Below are 26665 nucleotides of genomic sequence, written 5' to 3' on the forward strand. Positions count from 1 at the left end.
GGTAAACTTCTTTACCGATGACAACTATGATGTCAAACATCAAACATCCGACTGACCTAGGAGTCTGTCAATCAACTGAGCCAAAACAGACCAACCGCAGACATCATATGATAAATATGACACTTACCGGGCTGTGTGTGAGGTTGATCAGTCCTCTGGTTTGGCACAGTGGATATATGTCCTCCCAGTCTGATGTCGTCGTCCGATGAGTGACACAAGAGTCAAGAGTAAATCCTGCCGACTACGCCAACTGTTAAGGACCGTTACACATGACCGGTCACATTAACCTTTCAAGCCTTGGGTTCCAAATTAGTTCATACCTGGATGCATCAGAGAGGCCAAAAACTATATGATCTATAGTAATTAGCTCTCACAGATATGTAGAGATGTGCCGCGGCAAGTATATACAGCCCACTCTGCTTAAGGCGCGTACACACACTGAATCTTTATTGACTGAGTATATTTCTTAATACAGGAAAGCAATACATCATTAGTCACGAGGTTAATCTTATTGGGTTAGAAAAAACATTAGAATCATGCATTGTTTAGTGAGAATATATTTATGTTCTCAAGCTTCAGCGTTATCTCGTCCTCCCTGGTCCTCCCTTTGTTATTCAACTCGCTGTAGTACAGTCAGTTCCCTTGTCCAAGTTTTTCTGAAAGTGTGGGAGGACTTTTCCTGATAAGAACTGTTGTCCAGACCTGGTTCTCATGAAAAAGAACAGAGAGAGAGACACATCATTACACATTGTACCGAATATACTGCTCTAAAGCTATTTGTGCTTGAATAATTGTTTCACTACACACAAGCTTATTTACATCTTATAATGCTCCATTTTGTATCTAGCGGCCATTTTGAGACAGATTCTTCCATTTTATGAGCCTGTACTTTCTCAAAATCACTAAATGTAATGCATCACTGAGTAATCTTAACATGCAAATAGGTGCGATGCAAAGTAATGTAAACCTGCTACGGCAAGACGTGCGAAAAATATCAGAGTGCCTGACAGAAACCGAACAACGTATAAGCGACGTGGAAGACGTAATACAGCCAATACAACGAGATGTAGAAAAAAGCCTACATGATATACAATATCTACAGAACAAAGTAGATGACCTAGAGAAAAGGTCAAAAAGAAGCAACGTGCGGATTGTGGGCCTCCCAGAAAAAGCGGAAGGAAGAAACCCAGCAGAATTCTTTGAAAAATGGGTGCCTGAGCTGTTTGGGAGAAACACCCTAACTACGATGTTTGCAATTGAAAGAGCTCATCGTGTACCTACACGACCCCTCCCCCGGGGGCTCCCGCTAGGCCGATACTCATTAAAATACTGCACTGCAGAGACCGAGATATTATACTCCAAAAAGCCCGCGAAAAGGGTGAAATCCAATTTAATGGCGCAAAAGTCTCCTTTTTCCCAGACTTTTCTACGGAAATACAAAAGAAGCGCGCATTTATAGAAATAAAAAGACGGCTGCGAAACCTGCAAGTGCCCTACGGGATGCTGTACCCAGCTAAACTGAGAGTGGCGGCGCTGGGCACGACACACTTCTTTGAAAGTCCAAAAGATGCCAGCACTTGGATAGACCACAATGAAGAACAAATCCGGAGAGGAAGATCGCCGCGTAAAGCACCATGAAGAGGCAACACCCAAAGAAACGCTTATTCAAAGGGAACCAAAACTTCTGAGAGGAGCTCCTGGGACGACAGGATACATCGCGTGGGAGAATGGAGGACTGGTACCCCGATCCGATTGGAAGGCAACGGATCAGTGAGTTACATGTTGGGGGTGTTTGTTTGGTCTCTCTCTCGTATAGTTGGGAAATGTTAAACAATTTACAGATAGAAGAGATAATGTTATATGGTAGAAAAATGGTTCAGGGAGGGATAAGGGGAAGAAACGTTAATATAAATGTACAGATGATAGGAGTACTGAAAATAATGATATGTAGAGTGAAGGAGGATAAATGTATATATTGGTGGATACGAGAGGCTAGGCCAAATCCTCGCTGGAGTGGCCCATTGTTGAGAACGGACAGTATTGTATACACATACACATGGAGCGATGCAGATGTGACACTAATACAGAGATATGGACCCTCCCAGTGCAACTCGCTCATAAAAATAAAAGGGAATGGCAACGCCCAGAAAATAGTAACCCCGAGGAAGGTAAAGAATAAGGAAAATGAGTAGAAAGGTCAGGATTATCTCGTGGAATGTGAGAGGTATGAGTGACCAGACAAAACGCTCAGCAATACTACAAGTTATCAAGGAGCAAGGCCCGGCCATTATATGCATGCAGGAGACACATTTATCAAAAGAAACCACAGACACACTTAAGGTAGGGGGGATGGGACAGAGCTTCCATTCCACACATACGAGGTATTCCAGGGGGGTCAGTATAGTGGTACACAGAAATATACCGTTTAAATGCCTTGCACGAAAAATTGACACAGAAGGCCGATTCATATGCCTACATTGCAGAATCTACAATTACACATGCGTTATAGCCTCAGTATATATCCCGCCACCATATAATAACACGACAATGCGACAAGTAATAGGATTTATAACGGATATGCCGGACATCCCAGTCCTCATAATAGGCGACTTTAACTCGGTCATTAACCTTATACAAGACAGACTACGGACAGGAAATGTAAATGAGGAAAGGAACCTGACATCACTAGGTAGATTACTAAACGAAATATCACTGATAGATATATGGAGAACACGATATCCTACAAATAAACAATACTCCTGCTACTCGACCACACATCAATCATTATCTAGAATAGACCTAGCAATAGGGAATACTAAGATATATAGTGATATAACATCAATAGAATATTTACCAAGAGTCATATCCGACCATTCCATACTACGACTAGACCTACAGCACAGTAGCGCCGGCAGCTACTCCCAAAAGAGATGGAAATTAAACCCGCATTGGCTAAACATACTAAATAAGGAAAATGTGAAAACAACTCTAGAGGAATATTTTGAACTAAACAAAGATACCACAAGTATGATAGTCTGCTGGGAGGCCATGAAAGCATATATGAGGGGGATATATATACAACAAATTACTCAGGCAAAAAAGGGACATAGAGAAAAAGGGCAAACACTACAGGAAAAACTGAAAGAAACGGAAGAAAATTATATAAAAGATAATACTATAACAACACTTAATTTATGGAGAGAAGCCCAAGAGGCCCTTAATAAATACTCACTAGACACAGCGGCCACCAAAAATGGGTTCCGAAAACAGGCATATTACAAAGAGGGAGAAAGAACAGGACATATGCTGGCAGTTATAGCCCGAGCACAAACTAGCCCCACGTACATCATCAAACTAAAAGACACACAAGGCGAGATCGTTAGGGACGCAACATCCATAAGAGAGACCGCGCAGGAATTTTACTCCTCCCTGTACTCCTCAAGACTGGATAAATCGATAGAACAAATTGAGGAGTATTTGGCGGATATAGCAACACAGACTGACAGAGAAGCAGAGAGAATTCCTAGATGCACCAATAGACTTGGGGGAAATACAGGAGGCAGTAAAAGATATGCAAAATAACAAGGCCCCAGGGGAGGACGGTTTCCCGATAGAATTTTATAAACAGTACGCAGATATTCTACTACCACATCTTTTAGAGACAATGGCGGAGGCAGAACAGAAAGGGGAATTACCACAGACAATGAGAAACGCAAAGATAACAATTCTATTAAAGCCAGAAAAGGACCCCCTGTTGATGGACTCGTATAGGCCAATATCGTTACTAAACGCAGACGTTAAAATAATAGCTAAAGTCCTAGCCAATCGGCTATCTAGAGTAGCACCCACCCTGGTGCATCCGGATCAAAGTGGGTTTATACCAGCAAGGTCAACGGCAACAAATATCCGTAGGGTATTTCTAAACCTACAAATACCCGTAGACAACACCGGAGGTAGAACTATATGCTCATTAGACGCGGCCAAGGCGTTTGATAGTGTCGAGTGGCAATACTTGTGGAAAGTATTAGAAAAAATGGGATGCGGCCCAATATTCGTGAGACGGGTAAAACTTCTATATACTGGAGTGGAGGCGGATGTGTCCATTAACGGGGGGTCCTCAGAGGCATTCCCACTACACAGAGGGACAAGGCAGGGGTGCCCACTATCACCACTCCTGTTTGCACTAGCAATAGAGCCTCTAGCGTGCAAAATTAGAACACATCAGGGAATAGTGGGATTTCGAAGAGAAAATGTGGAAGAGAAAATCGCCTTGTACGCAGATGATATGCTACTATTCTTAGGGGATGGGAAAAAATCCTTGGAAACTACTATGCAAGTAATAAAAGAATTCGGAACCTTCTCGGGACTCACCATCAACTGGACTAAATCCGAAATATTACCAATAGACACCTCCGAAACGCAAATCATTAATAGAGAAATAACTCTGAAATGTACCCCAACAATTAAATACCTGGGAGTTAAAATTACGAGAAGGGTTAGTGAGTATGGGAAAATAAACCTAGAACCACTCATGGAAAAATGGAAACAAAAACTTCACATATGAGGCAAATTACCCATGACAATTATAGGAAGGGTGAATCTCATAAAAATGATATGGATGCCGCAATTGCTATATCTAACACATAATTCCCCTCACTGGATAACACAAAAATTCTTCCACAAGGCCAAGGGACTATTCAGAGAACTCATATGGGGAGGGAAGACACCTAGGATCAAACTGGAATTGCTATACAATTCAAAAGAAAAGGGCGGACTAGCTTTGCCCAACCCGTTCTCGTACTTCATGGTCTCCCAGCTGCAACACCTCAGGGGATGGGAGACGGAGGAGACACAGGACGCCAGTTTCAGGATCCTTAAAAATCTTTTCGCCAGATCACACTTGTTTGAAACATTGGAGCGCGAAGCATTTAAAAGAGACGGTCAGAATGTTCCCACGTTACTACTAATGCATAAAGTATGGTGGAAGACCAGAAATATGCTTGGCATAACAAGCTGTACACAGTACACCCCTATATGGAATAACCCATATCTACCAGAAATTAGCACGCTACAAGGTTTCCAAGGGTGGAAAGACAGGGGAGTCAGGAGAGTGGTTCAGATACTGGAGGGGGGAGAGCTGAAAACCCTTGAACAACTAAGACAGAACTATGGCATCCCCAATAGCGACTTCTACAAATATCTACAGCTTAGACACGCTATACAAGCGGAAAAGAAGTCGGCGGAAAAAACAGTGACAAATATAGTGGCGGACATAATAGGTAACGCCACCACCACAGCGGGGAAAATATCTATATTATACTATCACATACAGGACGCGATCAATGCATGCAACCCGATACCAACAAAAGCAAAATGGGAGGCAGACATAGGGCCCATTGAGGAGTCGCACTGGGAGGAAATCCTACAAATGACGCCCAAACTATCTCTAAGCGAGTCGCACAGAGTATCGCAAATATTCCTAATACACAGAGTGTATCGTACTCCGGCCTTCTTGTACAACATAGAAATAAGAACCTCTCCGGTGTGTGCAAAATGCAAAACCCACACGGCGGACCTAATCCACATGCTATGGAGATGTCCGAAATTGCATAGATACTGGGTGGAAATGCGAGATGCAATAAATGAGGCATTCGGCATACGTATGGACTTGACACCATATGTGTGCATTCTGGGATATACACACGACCTAGCGCTAGATGATCATGAAAAACTGGCAGTATCCAGATTATTGTACATAGCTAGAAAGACAATAGCCCAGCGCTGGTTAGATGAAGAACCACCCACGCTAGAATTTAAAAACAAGGTCAACCAAATTTTACCGTGGGAAAAAGTATATTTACTAAGCGCAAGACCAGCCAAAAATACCAGGATATATGGCTGAGATGGATACATGCCCAGAGCCAGGCAAGGAACGACGGAACAAATACATAGGGGGTGGGGTGGTAAGCCGTGTGGGTTGGCACCTGTAAGCTGGGGACCTAACCTGGGAGAGGAGTAGAAGTAAAAAAGACGTAGCAAAACAAGTATTTGTTATATATAAAGTCTACTAAATAAGATAGAGTCATTTGCAAGATTGTTGTGCTGAAAAATAAACCAAAAAAGATTAACGGGGCAGGATAAGATATGATGGATTGGAGAGAGAGAGGCCAGACAATGGGCAAAAGTATGTGGGCTGCCCCTTGTAAGCAGCAAAAACAACTACCCCTGAACCAAAAAAGATGACAGAAAAAAGACAACAAAAGATGACAAGCAACAAGAAGAATAAAGAATAAACGTTTGTTCCAGGAACCGTTACTACTGTTCATGACGAAGGACTGTGAATACGCAGGGACTTGTCATTTAAAGGACTAAATGTTGAGAGAGAGATCTCAGGGGGGTTGGGGGGGAGGGGGAGGGGAGGAGGGGAAACAGTTGTATACAAAAATGCTATAAAGATATGTAAAAGGTGGAAAAAGTTCAATAAAAAAATACATTTAATAAAAAAAAATAAAAAAATACACATCATATTCACGCAACATAAGAGACACCGAAAACACATAGGCACGAGACAAATGCATCCATACATTATGGAGGGGCCTCATTATGAAGAACGAACAATCGCATGAATGAATTAGCGGCCAGGGTGATGCTCCTTCTACACCTAATGAAGTCCTCGTGATTCTCGTTTGCCCCAGTGAAGTTGGAACATGGACTACATATCCTGATCCTTATGTTATTTGGCTTGAAAAAGACCTAATTGTAGGTCGAAACGTTGCCTATCTTAACTTGGATGCAATAAACATGTTCCTTTGTATGACATAATTTTCTGCATCATTTTATGCTGCCGCCTCCTCCACTCTTCTACTTTGCATGTTCCATGGGGCTTAGGTTCATAGCCCCAGGGTGGCTTTGCATTTATTGCTGACGCTTAAGTCCTGGAAATAATTTCTTTTCCTCCCACCCAAGTGGATTTTTATCCCGCGGGTTGTCTTTGCGAGTGCCGTGGTCTCCTCTCTTCTACAGCCTATTGTTTTGATGCAGAGCAGGCGCATCAAGAAGCGCATCTAAACAACCCATTGTTTCCTATGGGTTCTTTCAGATGAACGATTTTTTTTTCATGCGTCGGTAAAATCGTATGTCAAAAGATATCTCTCTATCAAAACAAAGGACATCTCCTGTCTTTTGCCGACACAGCGCCAGTGGCTCCCATAGACTCCTATGGGAGCCAGTCAGCAAAGGGAGGGGAGCGGCATACTCTCTAATAGCAGCTGCGACGTGATCGCAGCTTGTATTTGATCACCCAATTTAATACCGCAGCTATCTGAGCGTCAGGGCGAGCACCCACTGGCGTTTTTTTACCTGCGTTTTGCGTTTTTCCTGCACAGGCATAGAGATAAAGTGTGCTCATGTCCACTGGCGTTTTTAAAATCGCCCCGCCCCGCAAAATCGCATCGCAGCTGTCCTTACACTCTGGCTCCTTTTTTTAATCTAACTTCTCCCATGGTTTTCAATGCTCCCGGAAAAAACGCAACGCAACGCAATTCGCACGCGCCGCGTGGCGTTTTTGCAGACAACATTACTGAAGACTGTGGAAGGGGGGGCATTCTTCACAGGTGCTGTAGGGTGTGTTGGTATAGAAACGCTATGCAACGTTTTAGGATGAGACATTCTCCGCGTTTTGCGTTAAAAAAATGCAGCGAAAAACGCAAACGCGTAGATGCGAAATCGCTGCGTTTTTCACGCACTTACAACGCAAACGCCAGTGGGTGCTCGCCCTCAAAGCGACGCTCATGTGAAAGAGACCCTAAACTGTACGATTATCGTTCACCTTTATTCATTTTGCAAACGATAGTCGCTCCGTCTAAAAGCATCGTAAGTGCGCCATAATCTTGCTTATCAGCGCTCATCATCATGAACATCATTGAATTCAATGCGCTGGACAGCTCCAGCCCGTTTCTAATGAAGCGCGGCTAGGAGCAGATTTTTCGGGCGATTTTTTGGCCCCGGTCACGCAATTTGCGGATTTGTGACTAAGGCCTCAGGGTGGATTCACAATATGCTCGCTCCTGTGCAACTTTTTTTTTTTGCAGAGAACAAGTATATTTTGCGCGCATGCCTGGACAAATACTGAGCATATTGGCGCAGGCACCGCTCGTTCACACAAGTGGGGGATTCACCCCGCCCTGATGTAAATGGCTAACTAGCCAAACGAGGTGACGGTGATCCAACGTCTTGCACACACCAGCTTGTACATATGTGCGCACCTCCCATAGACCTCATTAGGCTCTTTAACGCACAAATACTCACAAAATAGAGCAGGTCCTATTTTTTTTGCACAAAAAAAAGTGATGAGAATAAAGCTGTTGAAATCAATGGGTTGCACTATCAGCGTTTTACGAGAGGGATTTTCCCGCACATACTAATACGTGCAAACACGCTCCATGTTTTGGCTCGGAACTGTCTTCTTTTCCCAGCGTTATCCGTAACTCCCTCTCCCTCCCTTTTTGCCAGCTGCCATAGAAGTCTATGGGAGTTTTCTGCATATTACATCTAAAGATAGGGCAAGACATATAAAATATACATCCAAAATGGTCACGTTCAACCTTTTTTTTCCCCACACATATATTTTACGTGGAAAAAAAATGTTCACCTGAATAAAGCCATTGAAATTCAGTGCTTCGCATGGTTACGTTTTTGGAGTATCTTTTTTTACGCGCCGAAATACCTGGGTAAGTACGGTCATATGAATAAGCCCTGAGGCTAACTTCACACGTGTGAGCGTGATACTGAACTGTGAATCACGGCCCGATATTGCACTCGCCAACATGCGTTTTTCCCGCGGATGTGAGGCATACTTATATCAAAACGGCTTCACATCACTCCAGGGAAGTAGCGGCTACTCGCGGAGTGACTGCCATTGTTTTCTATGGAGAAACCTTGTGTCGCGTTCACCTAGCACGTGGTGCGATGTTGCCGCCGGCCTCATTGAAAACAATGCGGGGATGTGACATGAGAGCACGCACCTGCCACAATTTGTTTCATTGCTCATGTGTATGACCCCATTCAAAAGAATGGAGTTCATATTTGTGCGTCTCACAACACAACGTGTGAAAAGGCCTTACAAAAGCTACAACTGAGGGCTTACTCAGATGAGCGTGGGCGCAGCTATGTCTGGCGGCAGGGAGTGTAGTTGCACCTAAATGAAAGGAATCCCTTCCCTGTCGCCGGCTTTTTAGACTACGTGCCACAGCGCAAGAATTTGAAAATAACCGCGGGAAGTCAGGTGCCGCCCAATCTTTCCCGCAGGTAGTATTCACTAGCAGGTCCCATCTTTACTGTACACGTAATTAACGGCGAGAACCCTGAGAATAAAACCACTGAAATCCTATTGAAATGCTTTTGTTTTGTCCTATTTTGCAGACCTGATTATCAAGGGGCATAAGGGGAGAAAATCACACTCGTCTGAATGCGCCCCCTACGCTTTCCCACAAGAAATGTCGATCCGCAGGCCGGCCTTGGGGTGACGCCACCGCCCTCCAATCTCCAAAATGCATCTTCTTTAACATTAGATTCCAGTATTTTTATTAATATATTAGGTTATGATTCTGGCCTCTAACTACAGGCTCCCTTTAGTGGCAGGGGCATACTGCCCAACATGTGGCGGCACCACCGGAGGAGGAGGGCGACTAGGGTATATAATCTACGCTGTCTCCCCTCCTCACCAAACGGGAAGCACAGCAGAGCGGGGAGAGGACCAGATGGCCGTGTGCCATTCTCACAATGTAACCACAACAGCTTCTCCATTTTTTGGCTATCCGGTTGTGATATCCACAACCAGGGAGAAGAGACTGTAATGTAACACCACGTCAGCCAGAAGCTGTAGGTATGAAGACAGGATTGCAAATAATGGTCCCCTTTGTAGAAAATACAAAAACAAAATGAAACTATCCTAAAATCAACAGGAACATCAGCGACCTACGTCATGCACCACGACGTGGAAACAATCCGGTTCAGGCGTGTTTCTTGTCCACAGATATATATATATATATATATATATATATACACACACACACACACACACACACACACAATATGGCGCGGTCGCTCCTCCAGTCGCCTTTATTATACGTGAAAAAGCAAAAAACATTTAAATCTGTAAAATCAAAGAGAAACTTCAGCAAGATGGCGATTTTTAGAATGAATTCCGGATGAGTCGTCCACTCTGTGATGAACATCCAGATGCATGAGACATCCGGGTATCTGTAGTGACACGCAGCGCTCTCTTCCCCATCTCAGGTCCGGGATCTGAAACGGAAGGAACAAGGTGATCAGCGGCGCCTCTCAGCTTCCAAGTGACAATATCCGGTGAGATACCTACACGGATGCATTGTGTCCCATGAGGAGACTGTGGTGGCACCTTTACTGGGGGCTGGCAGCAGTTATACATATACGGCACGTTCACTCCTCATTTACCTCATGGAGGCTCAGCTTGTCTCATTGTATCCGGGGATCGGAGTGTAACCTGCAGAAGACAATATACTAACATCACATCTCTGCAGTTAATGACCAACATGTCAGTATAATGATAATACGCGTCCGGGGGAGATGACTGGTGACAAGTATCTCCACTCAGTAGGTCACAGACACGGACTCATCTCTCCCTCCCGCTGCTCTGCATCAGCTCTCCATCAGATTTCCCTTCCGCTGCTCTCCATCACCTCTCCCTCCCACCACTCTTCCTCAGCTCTCTGTCCTCCCGCCACTCCCCATCAGTTCTCCCTCCCACTGCTTTCCATCAGCTCTCCCTCCTCCCCCCGCTCTCCCTCAGCTTTAACTCCAACCGCTCTCCATTAACTATCCCTCCAGCCACTATCTTTCAGCTCTCCATCATCCCACTGTTCTCTATCTTCCCGCCGCTCGCCATGAGCTTTTCCACCACTCTGAATCAGCTCTTCCTCCCACTGCTCTCCATTCTCCTTCTGCTGTCCCTTAGATTTACCTCCCACCGCTCTCCATCATCTCTCCTTTCCACCGCTCTCCATAAACATTGTCGTCCCACTGCTCTCTGCTGCCACATTATCTCTTCCTCTCACAGATCTCCAGCAGCTCTCCTTGCAGCCGCTCTACATCATCTCTCTCCGCTACCGAACTGATTCAGCTCTCCATTCTTCCGCCACTTTCCCTCCCACTGCTCTCCATCAGCTTTCCCTCCCGCTGCTCTCAATTCTCCCACCACTTTCTATCAGCTCTCCTTCAATTCTCCATCCTCCCACTGTTCTCCATTATCTCTCCTTCCCGCCACTCTCCATCAGCTCTCTGTCCTCCTGCCGCACTCTATGAGCTCTTCCCCACGACCGCTCTCCATCATCTCTTCTTCCCACTACTCTCGCTCCCACCACTCTCCATCATTTTCCCTCCCGTCACTCGCCATCAGCTCTCCGCCCTCCCGCTGCTCTCTATCAACTCTCCATTTTCCTGCCACTCTCCATCTGCTCCCCCGCTGCTCTTCACCTAGCTCTCTGTCCTGCTGCTGCTCTGCATCAGCTCTCCCACCTGCCACTCTCCATCACCTCTCCCTTCTGCCATTCTCCATAACCTCTCTACATCTGCTCTTCATCCTCCCACTGCTGTCCCTCCTGCCACTCTCCACCAGCTTTACCTCCCGCCACTCTCCATCAGCTCTCCCTCCCATTGCTCTCCATCCTCACACTGCTCTCCCTCAGCTTCCCTCCTGTCGCTCTCCATCATCTCATCCTCCCATTGCTCTCCATCAACTTTCCTCCCTGCCACTATCTATCATTTCTCCCTTCCGCCGCTCTCCATCTGCTGTCCTCCTGCGGCTCTCCCTCAGCTTTCCCTCCTGCCACTCTCCATCATCTCTCCTTCCTGCCACTCTCCATCAGCTCTCCTTCCTGCCACTCTCCATCAGCTCTCCTTCCTGCCACTCTCCATCAGCTCTCCTTCCTCCCACCACTCTCCATCAGCTCTCCTTCCTCCCACCACTCTCCATCATCTCTCCCTCCTGCTGCTCTCCATTAGCTCTCCCACTGCTCTCAATCAGCTCTCCGCCCTCCCGCTGCTCTCCATCAGCTGTCTCACCTCTCTCTATCAGCTCTCTATCCTCCCACGGCTCCCTATTAGCTCCCTCCCGCCGCTATCCATCAGCTCTCCCTCCCGCCGCTATCCATCAGCTCTCTCTCCCGCCGCTATCCATCAGCTCTCTCTCCCGCCGCTATCCATCAGCTCTCTCTCCCGCCGCTATCCATCAGCTCTCTCCCGCCGCTATCCATCAGCTCCCCCTCCTGCCGCTCTCCATTATCTCTTCCTCCCACCAATCTGCATCATCTCTCCCTCCCGTTGCTCCCCATCGGCTCTCCTTTCTGCCGCTCTCCCTCCCGCCGCTCCCCCCATCGACGCACTACATCAGCTCTCCATCCTCCAGCAGCACTCCCTCGCCGCTCTCAATTATCTCTCCCTATCGTCGTTCTCCATCATCTCTTCCTCCCATCGGTCTCCATCATCTCTCCTGCCACTCCCACTTAGAATCGCCGTTCTCCCTCTTGCCGCTCTCCCTCAGTTCATCTAATTGCGCTGCTCTCACTTCTACTTCTGTCAGGTATCTGGCTACGTAATACTATTTACATGATGTATATGGGTGATGCCCACTGAGCCGGACCCAACAAGAGATGCTCAGAGAGTGCCCAATGTAGAAACCAGCAGTCCGCCCTGCATCCAGCTCAGATCGGGGGCTCCGAGTGCCCCCAATACCCACTGCTACTTATAAACAGGAGCTTCTGCATGTGGAAAATAAGTAAATTACCTGTGGGAATTCCTCTGTATGTGGAAGAGAAGGCCAGCAGTATGGAAACAGTGTAACACTGCACGCCCAACTACTTCTATACTCCCGGCCATCATACAGACGGGTGTTGTCATCTCTATGTTGGTGACCTTTTCTCTGCACATTAAAGAATAACAATTTTTTTTTCCATTCAAAGAGAAAGGTTTACTTCTTGTGAACCCGGATGAGTTTTATATGGTGACGGCTCCAGATGCTATGCTTCAAGGGACTGATCATAGAGAAGCTACGGAATGATTGGTGTGGAGAGTTGTGACTGCGGGAGACGACGCATCTTGGCCACATTCACATCTGCATTTGGGCTTCTGTTCTGGATTTCATTTTCCTGCTTCGTTATGGAATTAAAAAAATAGAATTCCTGCTAGATGGACCGTCCTATGACAGAATCAGATGGTGCTGAACAAATCCGCCGCCTATATCTTCTCGCTTCTATTATGTCCTCTGTCGTTTACACAGAATCTTAAATCTTCTGAAGCAGATATGATTGTGGCCAAAGAATGTAGAACACAGGCGTCAAACACAAGGCCCGCGGGCCGAATCCGTCCCACCACCTCATTTTCTGTGGCCCACCGGCCCATTTGTGTGTACACACACACACACACACACACACACACACACACATTATATATACACATATATATATTAGTGTGCATCTGTGTTATATGTGTATAATAGTGTGTGCCTGTCATATATATATAAATAAAAATAATAGTGTGCACCACTGGCCGCTATGGGGGACCTTATTACTGTGGGGTTCACTTTTACTATACCGTCTTACAATTAACAATTAGAATCGGCCCTTTGAAGGCAACCATAAGCCTGATGTGGCCCTCGGTGAAAATGAGTTTGACACCCCTGATGTAGAACATCAAAGACAGACAGACAAGAGACAGAAGTGATACATTTACAGAATAGAGACAATGTAATAGCAGAAGGACAAATACAGGAAGAGACAAACATGTAAAGATGCCAAAACACGGACATCTATATAGTTACATGTACATACAGAAATAACATATAACAGATACACAGACATAAACAGTTACATGTGCATACAGAAATAACGTGTAACAGATACACGGACATATAGTTACATGTGCATACAGAAATAACGTATAGCAGATACACGGACATATATAGTTACATGTGCATACAGAAATAACGTGTAGCAGATACACGGACATATATAGTTACATGTGCATACAGAAATAACGTGTAGCAGATACACGGACATATATAGTTACATGTGCATACAGAAATAACGTGTAGCAGATACACGGACATATATAGTTACATGTGCATACAGAAATAACGTGTAGCAGATACACGGACATATATAGTTACATGTGCATACAGAAATAACATATAAGGGCTCCCACATACTTTCGTTTTTTTAAAGCAAATGTCAATGGGAATTTCTAATGTTAAAAACGAATCACAGAAAAATCGCAAAGCACCAACTTGCAATACGTTTTTAACTTTAGAAAGTTGACATTCGCGTTAAATAATGCAAGTGTGTGGAAGCCCTAGCAGATACAGGATTGCAGAGTCACTAGAACAGCACTCTGGGATTTCAGTCATAAAGACCGTCTGCACACGGCCGAGTCGGATAGGGGAAATCACGTTTTGCCACAGCATGCTATGGGCTGGATTTGCTGTGGAATCTGGAGGCAGACGCCCGCTCCAGATTCCACAGTGCACATCCGCCCGTGTTTAGGTGGCCTAACTCTCCCGATGGGAGATGACATAATGCCTTCACAGCGCCACCGATTGGAAGGTAGCGTCCTATAAGTTAATATATCACCTTGACTTATAGTGAAGCTATCTTCCAATAGGTGGCGCTGCTGAGGCATTATACTATCCCCAATTTGCATATCAATATAATATGCTCACACCTGGCAGAAGTGTCACCCCTCCTGACTTGCCCGCTGGAGCAGAGGAAACACAAAGCTGTGATGACATGTAATATCTGTGCAGGAGATTATAAGGCCCCCTGTCCAAGGGCATTGCGGCCGCCCGGGAGCAGGAGCCGGCACACGGTTCTCCGCAGGTCAGCCTATCTGACAGATAAGCTGACCGCAGAGAATCAGGGCAATTCACAGCATGCTGCGAATTGCCGGCCGCGAGCGGAGAATCGCAATGATTCTCCACTCGTGGACAGGAGGCCGGCGCTTTCCATAGCAACGCTATGCAAAGTTTCAGGCTGCATGATTCACCGGTGATTTACCGGCCTAAGGCCCCCTGTCCACGACCGTGAATTCGACGGCAGTAAATCGCTGGCGAATCACGCAGGCTGAAGCTTTCCATAGCGTTGCTATGAAAAGCGCAGGCCCCCTGTCCACAAGCGGAGAATCGTTGCGATTCTCCACTCGCAGCCAGCAATTCGCAGCATGCTGCGAATTGCCCAGATTCTCCGCGGTCAGCCTATCTGTCGGATAGGCTGACCTGCGGAGAGCCGTGTGCCGGCTCCTGCTCCCGGGCGGCGACTGTTGCTGCAGAGATCCGCCGCGGGATACCGCAACGCCCGTGGACAGGGGGCCTAAAGCAGATGTTCACTTGTCTTCATAATTAGATATGAGTGACCACAGGTGGCAGTGTGGGGGTTAATGCTGCCTTGGTATTACTCTGAGTGCTGGCTGCTCGACTATATCAGGGTCCAGCTATGTTAGTGACATCCGCTTAGCTGCATTGAATAATATGCGTCTAATGTAGTCTTAAATGTACTGTATCTCAGCCTGCTGCTCAGTGCTGCCATGCTTTACATTGTAGCTCAGCTTTTTCAGATTGGCTACTCTGTATTAGCACAAGCCCACCACATACAGCCTGGTTCTGCAGATCAGAGGGGACCCCAGCAGACTGCTGCTAATCCCACTATTATGGCCTAATTTACAATAGCGAAAAGTGAAGACACACCATCATGGTGCATCCATGATGACGGGAACCTCTAATACGAGGTTTGTTCTGTAGGCACCAAGCGGATTGATGTATACCTTGTAGGAAAACATTCGGTACAACCTGTAATTTATTCATTTAAACCTTTGCTCATTCTGGGTTTAGGTGTCAAGTAGGCAGTCCTATCAGTGATTGACTCATACACGGAAGGCCACCACTGAATAGCACTGCCCACTGGACTCCTAAGTGCTCTAAAACATAGTGCCTGCAGATTGGACTGCACTCTGAACAGGACAGGTGCCCTTTACGTAAGCTACACGTTAAAATATTGAAGCACTATAGAACAGACCTGCCGCATGTGTCCAGCCCTTAAAATACTGGAGGATGATCAGACGTGTGCCTATAGTGTTCCCTATACAGTTTGGGATACCTATGTTGCATGAGTTAGTTATCATCATACATCATCATCCAGATTCCTTATAGCGCTCTATAGCGCACATCCCTGATCAAAGGGGGTTGACGACTCGGACATAGGGCAGATCCCTCTTTCAAGCCGCCCTTCTATAAAGTCTGCATCACTGTCTTCCTCCAGGAGCGAGCGGGAGTCACAGGAAAGCAGCGAGGACATGGAGGGATTAGAGGCAGACTCCTCTCTGTGTAATAACATAGGAAGCAAACATGTGTGACGCCAAGGACAAGACATGCAGGGTAAGACGAGACAGACATCTACAAGACAGGAAAAAGAAACCCAACGTGAGTCCAACAGCTTAACAGGTCAGCAGAGACAAGCGGCACATAAATGACATTGTGGACAGATACTAGTGTGACAGTTCACCGCGCCGATACCTCTACCTGGCGCATCGATATTGAAAGACACCATATCCCAGAAGAGGAAGGAACGTAGCTCAGGACATTATTAGCAGCAATCAGCTGAGACTTCTGAGATTTGCTGTGATGGAGACGATTTTCCATAAATTGAGCAGAATATATTCGTATCATTGCTAAATATCTGTGCGCGTTATGTTAAAGGCGTAGGTCAACCGTTTTCTGGCTTTTGGTCTTCAATTCCCAGTCATTGTTATAAAGACCTGTATAAAGAGTCTGACAGTGATTTGCAGGAATACTGCCATCCAATAGGTGGCTGTTACAGTAAACTACCCTGGATACGCCAGCCCGGGTTGCCCTGGATCCTACCCACAACCCCTGTCCCTGCCTACTTGCCTCCACTCCTGGCTAATCTCAGGCAAGCAACTGGGCGGCGGTCCCTACTCTATCTAGGGACAGAGAAAGGGACGCTGGCGTACCTGATGAAACGGGTAGAGAACCGACAGGAAAGGCAGATGACAAAAACCCTGCCTTATAAGTCCCCTCATTCACCTTCTAGGTGTCTCCTCAAGGAGAGACGATACCCCCCGACCCATGTCACAGGCCTCTCGCTAGCCTAGCCAAAACTTACTGCTACACACCGATGAGGGGCAAACACCCCTCAATTCCCAATCATTGCTATACAGACCTGTATAAAGGGTCAAGCATTGATTGGCCGGAATGGAGAGACAGACAGACCCTCCGCCACGGCTTTAGTTCTAACATCATGATGCAAATCCACGGACTTTACATTTTAAATCCATGAAAAACCTGAATCTGTAAACTCAGAAACAAAACACACTCCTGAACTAATTAGCCTCCATAGAACGTGGGCTCCGGCTGTTTCTTACTACTGACACCCGCTGGCAACAGCTGCAATAAGCTGCGCAACGCATCGGAGCTGTTAACCCTTTAGATTTTGACAGCAGCATTTAAATCCCCTGGCCAATGTTCGGGGGTCTCGCCAGGCTTCCCGCGATGCATTCACAGGGAGCTGTGTGAGTGTATGGCAGCCAGGGTCATTCAGAAGTAATAATTTTTTTTTAATTTTTTTTTAAAGACAACCTTTTGCCTTATTTATAAAAAAAGAATCCAAATAATAAAACAAAAATACATATTTGGTATCGCTACATCAGTAAAAGTCCGATCTAGCAAAGTAACGCATTTACCCCGCACGGTGAAAAAAAAAAGAAGCTAGAACTGCGCTTTTTCAGACACCCTGTCTCCAGGAAAAAAATGCAATAAAAAGCTATCAAAAAAAAAAAATAAAAAAATCACAAACTACAGGATGTCCTGCAAAAAATGAGACACCGCACAGGTATGTCGCAAAAAGAAAGGTTATGGCTGTCAGAAGATAGTGGCACGAAATAATTTTAAAAATTAAATATTGTTGAAAAAAAATATTAAAACTACAGCAAAAAAACCTCCAAACGATGTAAGTTTGGTATCGCAGTAATCGTACTGACCCATAGAATAAAGTTATCAGGGCATTTTTGTTGCAGTTTGTGTCCTGTAGAAACAAGACGCACCGAAAGATGGTGGAATTTTGTTTTTTTCCCATTTCTCCCCACTAAGAATTTTTAAAAGTTTTTCAGTACATTATATGGTACAATAAATAGAATAATTGAAAAATACAACTCGTCCCGCAAAAAACAACCGCAGACAGCGACGTCGATGGATAAATAAAGGAGTTATAATCGTCTAAATGGTAGGAGGGAAAAACGAAAATGCAAAAAAAAAAAGGGGGGGGGGGGGTTAACCAGAGACAACGCCCTCTACACCCCGTTAACATTAGGACAAACTGCTAATTTCTGGCAAAACATTTCATCACATGAAGGCCAAGGGAAACTACGATAAGCTTCTAAAATGATGTCAGTATGTGGAAATAACCGCAAGCAGCAACTTGTGAACGTTCCGACAAAACAGCAGCAAATTTACGGAAGGCTTGTAGCCACTCATTAACGGCGTCCCAGTTGCTGCCCGGAGCTCCTCCTCCTTGTCAGCGACCTTTTCATCAGACTTTGTCACAAACTCTTATTCCACTGCTCTATATTTTATCCTTGAACCCAGAGGGGACGTCAGCGCCTCCTTCATTCCCAGCGGACCAACGCCTTCTCCCCGCTATACAGGCTCCCCGGTGGTCCTGGACCTGCATGTTATGGCACAGAACCACTAGATGTTCTGACTGTTACCCCACTCCCAGCAGTCCCTGCAGCAGGCTAGAGAGTGTTAATGAAACATTGTTTAAAGCGGCAGTATCGAGTTTCCTATTACCAGGTACTGGGGAAGAAGTGTCGCTGTCAGCAGATGGCCGGAAATCTCACCATCCTTGGGGTTTTCACCGGGTCCCTGATGCTGCAGCACTTCAACCCTTTGTTCCTGCAACGCTGAGAGGCTTGGCACCTCCTGTAGTCCGGCCTGCTTCCTGCGGGCAGCGGTGAGGTGTAGGGCCCCCATTCTCGGTGGGGAGTAGGGCTCCCATTCTCTGTGAGGAGTGGCACCCCCGTTCTCGGTGGGGAGTAGCGCCCCCGTTCTCTCCTGGCTCTCTTTCTGGCACACCTGTTGCAAAGGTCATCTACTTCTGGTTCCGGGTCCACGACCTCCGTCACGTTCCTGCGCTTTCTGTGTGTCAACTCCTGTACTCTCCTGCAGGGGGCGTCATCTTATGTTTACCGCCGGCTTCTTCAGCACAGACGATCAGCTGCCTGAGGGGGTCCTCCATCACAGTGAGAGACGTCCAACTTTCAACCCACCTCTGGATTCCGGGGTCCCACTTCTGGATGTCAGGGTCCCACCTCTCCTCTTCTTATGCACTCCAGATCTTCCCGGCTGGCGCTGGTCAGCCAGCGCTGTCACCAAGACCCCCGATCCCACAGGCAGATGTTCTGGAAGATGCTCAGGGATTCCTCAGCGTAGGGGGGCTGCAGGAGTCCCTCTTATAGAGAGAAAAACAACCATATTAACCGCTTAATGCCCAGATCCCAAGTGGCACCTGCTTCTACATGTCCCATTGGCCTTACATTACTCTACACCAGTGGTTCCCAACTCCAGTCCTCAGGGACCCCAAACAGGTCATGTTTTCAGGATATCCTATAGTAAGAACCCCTGTGGCAATGTCTGAGGCACCGACAATAATTACATCACCTGTGCAACACTAAGGAGATCCTGAAAACATGACCTGTTGGGGTCAACGAGGACTGCAGTTGCTTCAGTTATCCAGCAGGTGGCGCCGGGGCCCTTCTAATGTTGCTCAGCATTGAAAGTTTGATTACTTCACTACCAATTATGTATAATTCGAGTTTGTAGTCACTTCTGAATATTTCCTTATTGGATGATCGCCAAGATGCTTCTGCTGTTGTAAATCACTCATTAAGGACATAAATCCCCCCCATCTGAGGGTTCCCTGCGGATTACTCCATCACACAGCCAGACCTCACAGGTCATCTGCAGCACAGGCTCCGGCGCCAATAACAATATAGCAAGCCTAGAAGTGATACAACATATAACGGCGCGGCCCGGCTGGGAATTACCGACGCAACAATTGTTTTTGGATTCTCATCTGAACTTTTCAAAAGCCAAAACGTATTTTTGCTTCCGTTGCCACGGCTGCATGAGGGCTTGTTACATCGCAAGCTGTAGTTTTTATTGATACTATTTTGGGGTAAGTACAACCTTTCTGATTATTTTCATTGCGTTTTTGAGAAACAAGATGAACAAATAAATAGAGGCTCAATTTTTCTTTAGCTTTTTTTTTTTTTTTAACCGCCTAACACCTTGGGACATAAGGTTACGTCATGGCAGCGTGGTACTTACCCTTATGTCATGTAGATGGCGCAGGATCGGAAGTGAGCCCCTTTTTGCTCATTTACTCCTACTTGTATAAAAAATGGAAACATTTGAGAAAAAACCCACGTGTGTAATATCATCATGTCCGTAATTACTTGCAATATAATTTGAACACACTATAGATCCTGCACAGCAAAAACCGTAAAAAAAATGGAGGCAAAAGGCGTATTTTGTTCATTTTAACTCCCAAAAATCGCAATAAAAGTGATCAACAAAGCTGCATGTACCCCAAAATGGTACAAATTAAAAAAAAACAGCTCGTGCCGCATACTGTATATACATGGACGGGACAGGGGACTTATTATTTGTAAAGTGCCAATTTTTTCCGCAGTGCTTTCAGATAATGTGTTACCCCCCAGCAAACTGGGTACTCATTTTACCGACCTCAGAAAAGGAAGAAAGACTGAGTCAACCTTGAACCGGCTATCTGAACCATGCGGGGACTGAACCTGCAACCATCAGGTCGTGAGTGAGAGCTCACTCAACACTCTGCGCCACAAAATGAATGCTATAATAACACAGTATACAGTAATATTCAAAGCTCCCCCTAGTGGTGGCTGCAGGGAGACAACAGTTTATCATTTAGCTGTATGTCTGTGCCGGGGAATTAGAGCTCTGGATAAAGCACACTGCTCTGACCGCATTAATAATGTATTCAGATAAAGTATATAGACATTAGCACAAAGGCGGATATATAGGTGCTAAGATGCCACTGGTGTGAAGTGTGTCAAATGTATTAGGCCTCATGTCTACGGGCATGAATAGATTCCGCATGGGAAACCCGGCACGGAATCTGTGTGCGGCCGCAGTCAGAGACTCTGCGTACCTGTCTGTGTCTTCTTTTTTCTGTACTGCGGATGTGTGTGGAAGTGCCGGCCGCCACACATGCACAATACAGTTTTTTTCTTTCTTTTTTTTTCAACTTCTGCTTTCCCACGGAATCTGCTGCACGTTTGCAGTGTCAAGTGTGGATGGGCCGCAGATCAGACGGCTTCTGTTGACTTCAATAGAAGCCTTTCGTGTGGGAACCGCAGTAAAATGGAGCATGCTGGGATTTTTCATCCACAATTGGTTTCCACTCGTGTGCATGAAAAATTATTTTTCCACGGCATGCTATGGAAGGTTATTGCTGCAGAATCCAGAGCGGAGCGCACACTCCGGATTCCACAGCAAGAATCCGCCTGTGGACATTGGGCCTTAAGAGCCACGAGCCACTTAATACCTCTGCTGCATTTTTTGGGGTAGTCTATGGGCTATATCTGAAATCTACCCATGCTGCTGTTATATAGTAAGGGTGCATTCAGACGATCGTACATCAGCTGGGTTTTCATGCCAGCCGATCTACTTCGTCCCTTTCTGCAGGGGGAGGAAGCTGGAAGAGCCGGGAGCAGTGCTCTGAGCTCCCACCCCCTCTCTGCCTCCTCTCCACCCCCGTGCACTATTTTCAATGAGGAGAGATGGGACGGGGGCGGAGCTAATTCACGGAACTTAGCCCCGCCCCTGTTCCGCCTCCCCCCATTGCAAATAGTGCAGAGGGACGGAGAGGCGGCGGGAGCTCAGTGCACTGCTCCCGGCTCTTCCAGCCTCCTCCCCCTGCAGAGAGAGACGCCGTATATCGGCTGGCGTGAAAACCCAGCCGATATACGGTCGTCTGAATGCGCTCTAACCTAGTATGTGAGGCCAAAGAAAGACCCCTGTCCATCCAGTTCAGCCTATTACCCCCCCAATGGAGGGTAAAAAAAAAAGCAATGAGGCCTCTTTCCCATGAGTGTATATCAGATCACATGGTCATATTCCCGTGATGTAAAAGCGACCAACTAGCAAATATACCGCCAGGCGTCAGTCCCAAAAGATAGTCCTGGAACTATGTTTTGGGCTGGAATACGTGGGCCGCTGCATAAGCCCCTATTAGAACGAATGACAGCAGGCAGAGAAGGGAGGTGGGAGGAGGTTTAGCAGTGTGACTGCTAAACACCCTCCCTCTTCTCTCCTGCCCTCCAGCTGATTCCAATGGGACGGGGCGGGGCTAAGCACCGCCCCAGCCCGCCTCCTATTGCTAGCTGCAGACAAGGGGTGGGACGGGGGCAGAGGGGAGGAGAGAACAGGTGAGCCGGCAAGGGGGAGGGAAGGAGAAGGCTCAATGGCATGGCAGCCTCGGCATATATGCGTCAGGGCCCATGCTGTGGGAAAAGGCACACAAATGCTAGATTTGTGCACCCGTTCACAAGCTTTTACACCACAGATGGCAGCATAAGAGAAATAGCCGTGGCAGCAGGAAACGATGCAATCACAAAATCTTTATTCCTCCAGACACCATACGACGTTTCGATCTAGCAAGATCTTTATCAAGTGATAAAGATCTTGATAAAGATCTTGCTAGATCGAAACGTCGTATGGTGTCTGGAGGAATAAAGATTTTGTGATTGCATCGTTTCCTGCTGCCACGGCTATTTCTCTTTTGACTGGTTCCTTGGAGCTGAGCGATCCAGCTCCTTGCTGCGGCTGGCACATTGGACGGTCCCACCCAGAGGGTTGTATGGCGTTGTGCTGCCCTGGACTTTCCTATTGTGACAGATGGCAGCATACATCGGCCGGCCGTGAAAACGGCGGCCGATATGCGCTTGTGGGAAAGAAGACTGAGGCAGAAGCCAATTTACCCCATTTAATTTGAAGTTTCTGGCATAAATTATAACAAATCCAATGGGCTGTGAGGCCACGACTGTTTTTTACTGAGTCCCATCAACTTTTAGAAAAGTGCCAAGTGGGATGGAAAAAGACCCTAAAGTAGCAAAATATTGGGCCAATGAGTTCTGTATGCCAGAAACTTGGAGCATTGGAGTCAATTACCCCTGAGGGTTTAAGCAAAATGCAAAACATTGTAAAAGAAGGATATTCACTCTCAGAGACAAAATCAGAGGTGCACAGAGTGGTATCGCTGCCACGTGTCCTCGGGGTCTTACCACTTCTTCTGGCGCCCCTCCAGCATATAACTCCTATTACCAAGGAGAGCAGTCCTAGTGCAAAGATCGCAGCGGAGACACTGATGTTGATAATCTGCACGAAGGTCAGACCGGCTCCTATGTGAGGAAGAAACAGCGGATGAGACTGTCGTCCAGTCAGATGGCTGCTGCACAGAGACAGAGGGAGAGCGCGCCGCACAGAGACAGAGGGAGAGCGCGCCGCACAGAGACAGAGGGAGAGCGCGCCGCACAGAGACAGAGGGAGAGCGCGCCGCACAGAGACAGAGGAAGAGCGCGCCGCACAGAGACAGAGGAAGAGCGCGCCGCACAGAGACAGAGGAAGAGCGCGCCGCACAGAGACAGAGGGAGAGCGCGCCGCACAGAGACAGAGGGAGAGCGCGCCGCACAGAGACAGAGGGAGAGCGCGCCGCACAGAGACAGAGGGAGAGCGCGCCGCACAGAGACAGAGGGAGAGCGCGGCGCACAGAGAGAGAGGGAGAGCGCAGCGCACAGAGAGAGAGGGAGAGCGCGGCGCACAGAGAGAGAGGGAGAGCGCGGCAGACAGAGGGAGAGCGCGGCGCACAGAGAGAGAGGGAGCGCGGCGCACAGAGAGAGAGGGAGAGCGCGGCGCACAGAGAGACAGGGAGAGCGCGGCGCACAGAGAGAGAGGGAGAGCGCGGCGCACAGAGAGAGAGGGAGAGCGCGGCGCACAGAGAGAGAGGGAGAGCGCGCCGCACAGAGACAGAGGGAGAGCGCGCCGCACAGAGACAGAGGGAGAGCGCGCCGCACAGAGACAGAGGGAGAGCGCGGCGCACAGAGACAGAGGGAGAGTGCGGCAGACAGAGGGAGAGCGCGGCGCACAGAGACAGAGCGCGGCGCACAGAGGGAGAGCGCGGCGCACAGAGACAGAGGGAGAGCGCGGCGCACAGAGACAGAGGGAGAGCGCGGCGCACAGAGGGAGAGCGCGGCGCACAGAGACAGAGCGCGGCGCACAGAGACAGAGGGAGAGGTCGGCGCACAGAGACAGAGGGAGAGGTCGGCGCACAGAGACAGAGGGAGAGGTCGGCGCACAGAGACAGAGGGAGAGCGCGCCGCACAGGGACAGAGGGAGAGCGCGCCGCACAGGGACAGAGGGAGAGCGCGCCGCACAGGGACAGAGGGAGGGCGCGCCGCACAGGGACAGAGGGAGAGCGCGCCGCACAGGGACAGAGGGAGGGCGCGCCGCACAGGGACAGAGGGAGGGCGCGCCGCACAGGGACAGAGGGAGAGCGCGCCGCACAGAGACAGAGGGAGAGCGCGCCGCACAGGGACAGAGGGAGGGCGCGCCGCACAGGGACAGAGGGCGGGCGCTGCGCAGAGACAGAGGGCGGGCGCTGCGCAGAGACAGAGGGCGGGCGCTGCGCAGAGACAGAGGGCGGGCGCTGCGCAGAGACAGAAGGAGGGCGCTGCACAGAGACATAGGGAGAGTGCTGCACAGAGACAGAGGGGGAGTGCTGCAGAGGGAGAGTGCTGCACAGAGACGGAGGGAGAGTGCTGCACAGAGACGGAGGGAGAGTGCTGCACAGAGACGGAGGGAGAGTGCTGCACAGAGACAGAGGGGGAGTGCTGCAGAGGGAGAGTGCTGCACAGAGACAGAGGGAGAGTGCTGCACAGAGACGGAGGGAGAGTGCTGCACAGAGACGGAGGGAGAGTGCTGCACAGAGACGGAGGGAGAGTGCTGCACAGAGACAGAAGGAGGGTGCTGCACAGAGACAGAGCGAGAGTGCTGCACAGAGACGGAGCGAGGGTGCTGCACAGAGACGGAGCGAGGGTGCTGCACAGAGACGGAGCGAGGGTGCTGAACAGAGACAGAGGGAGGGTGCTGCACAGAGACAGAGGGAGGGTGCTGCACAGAGACAGAGGGAGGGTGCTGCACAGAGACAGAGGGAGAGTGCTGCACAGAGACAGAGGGAGGGTGCTGCACAGAGACAGAGGGAGAATGCACCACAGAGACAGAAGGAGAGTACTGCACAGAGACAGAGGAAGAGTGCTGCCCAGAGGGAGAGTGCTGCCCAGAGGCAGAGGGAGAGTGCTGCCCAGAGGCAGAGGGAGAGTGCTGCAGAGAGACAGAGGGAGGGTGCTGTACAAAGGAAGAGGGAGAGTGCTGCCCAGAGGCAGAGACAGGGGGGGTGCTCCCCAGAGATGGGGAGAGTGCTGCCTAGAGACAGGGGGAGAGTGCTGCCTAGAGACAGGGGGAGAGTACAGCAGAGACAGAGGGAGAGTGCTGCACATGGCGTCTTCTGTGTGGTGAGACACCATGTTTCCTTTATATAAAATGACATCGGGAAGTGAGAGAATTAGATTACGAACATAAAATTCGGACGCTAATTCTTTTGCGCTTAGAATTGAATAATCGAATTGGGGCCCATTAACTTTTCTTATGTATGACATAATCAATGCTCGTGCCAAATTTCAAGTTTCTATCACATCAGGAAGTGAGAGAATTAGATTCCGTACGTAAAAATTTGGACGCTAATTCTTTTGCGCTTTTAATTGAGTAATCAAGTTGAGACCAATTAGCTTTTCCTATTTATGACATAATCAATGCTCGTGACAAATTTCAAATTTCTATGACATCGGTAAGTGAGAGAATTAGATTCCGTACGTACAATTTGGACGCTAATTCTTTTGCGCTTAGAATTGAATAATCGAGTTGGGACCCAATAACTTTTCCTATTTATGACATAATTAATGCTTGTACTAAATTTCAAGTTTCTATGACATCGGGAAGTGAGAGAATTAGATTCCGTACGTAAAATTTGGACGCTAATTCTTTTTGCGCTTAGAATTGAATAATCGAGTTGGGACCCAATAACTTTTCCTATTTATGACATAATCAATACTTGTACTAAAATTCAAGTTTCTCTGACATCGAGAAGTGAGAGAATTAGATTCCGTACGTAAAATTTGGAAGCTAATTCTTTTGCACGTATAATTAAATAATCAAGCTGGGACCTCTTTACGTTTCCTATTTTGGACATAATCAATGCTCGTGCCAAATTTCAAGTTTTTATGACATCCGAAATTGAGAGAATTAGATTGCATACGTAAAATGTGGACGCTAATTCTTTTGCGCTGTGAATTAAATAATCGAGTTGGGACCTATTAACTCTTCCTATTCATGACATAATCAATGCTCGTGCCAAATTTCAAGTGAGAGAATTAGATTCCGTACGTAAAATGTGTATGCTAATACTTTTGCGCTTAG

General features: G+C 47.6%; 1 protein-coding gene across 8 annotated transcripts in view; it reads right to left on the bottom strand.

Annotated features, from left to right (window-relative positions):
• Positions 1-394: 394 nt before the first annotated feature.
• The window catches only part of LOC136580600 (HLA class II histocompatibility antigen, DM beta chain-like), a 31817-nt gene continuing 5546 nt past the window's right edge, over positions 395-26665 (bottom strand). The window contains exons 4-7 of one of the 8 annotated variants that reach the window (XR_010786983.1): positions 23419-23535; positions 18937-19547; positions 10474-10522; positions 10102-10305 (exon numbers count right to left, since the gene is read on the bottom strand). Coding sequence is in view for 2 of the 8 variants with exons in the window: in XM_066581273.1 (XP_066437370.1) it covers positions 16236-16474; positions 23419-23535 (356 nt within the window). In the remaining 6 variants the exon portion in view is untranslated. Of the gene's footprint in view, positions 703-10101; positions 10306-10384; positions 10523-15345; positions 16475-18886; positions 19548-23418; positions 23536-26665 lie in introns of those variants that run through there. The other 7 variants (XR_010786985.1, XR_010786986.1, XR_010786984.1 and 4 more) reach the window with 7 other exon arrangements.

The sequence above is a fragment of the Eleutherodactylus coqui genome, chromosome 10 (genome assembly GCF_035609145.1).
Source record: "Eleutherodactylus coqui strain aEleCoq1 chromosome 10, aEleCoq1.hap1, whole genome shotgun sequence".
NCBI classification, from domain to species: Eukaryota; Metazoa; Chordata; class Amphibia; order Anura; family Eleutherodactylidae; genus Eleutherodactylus; species Eleutherodactylus coqui.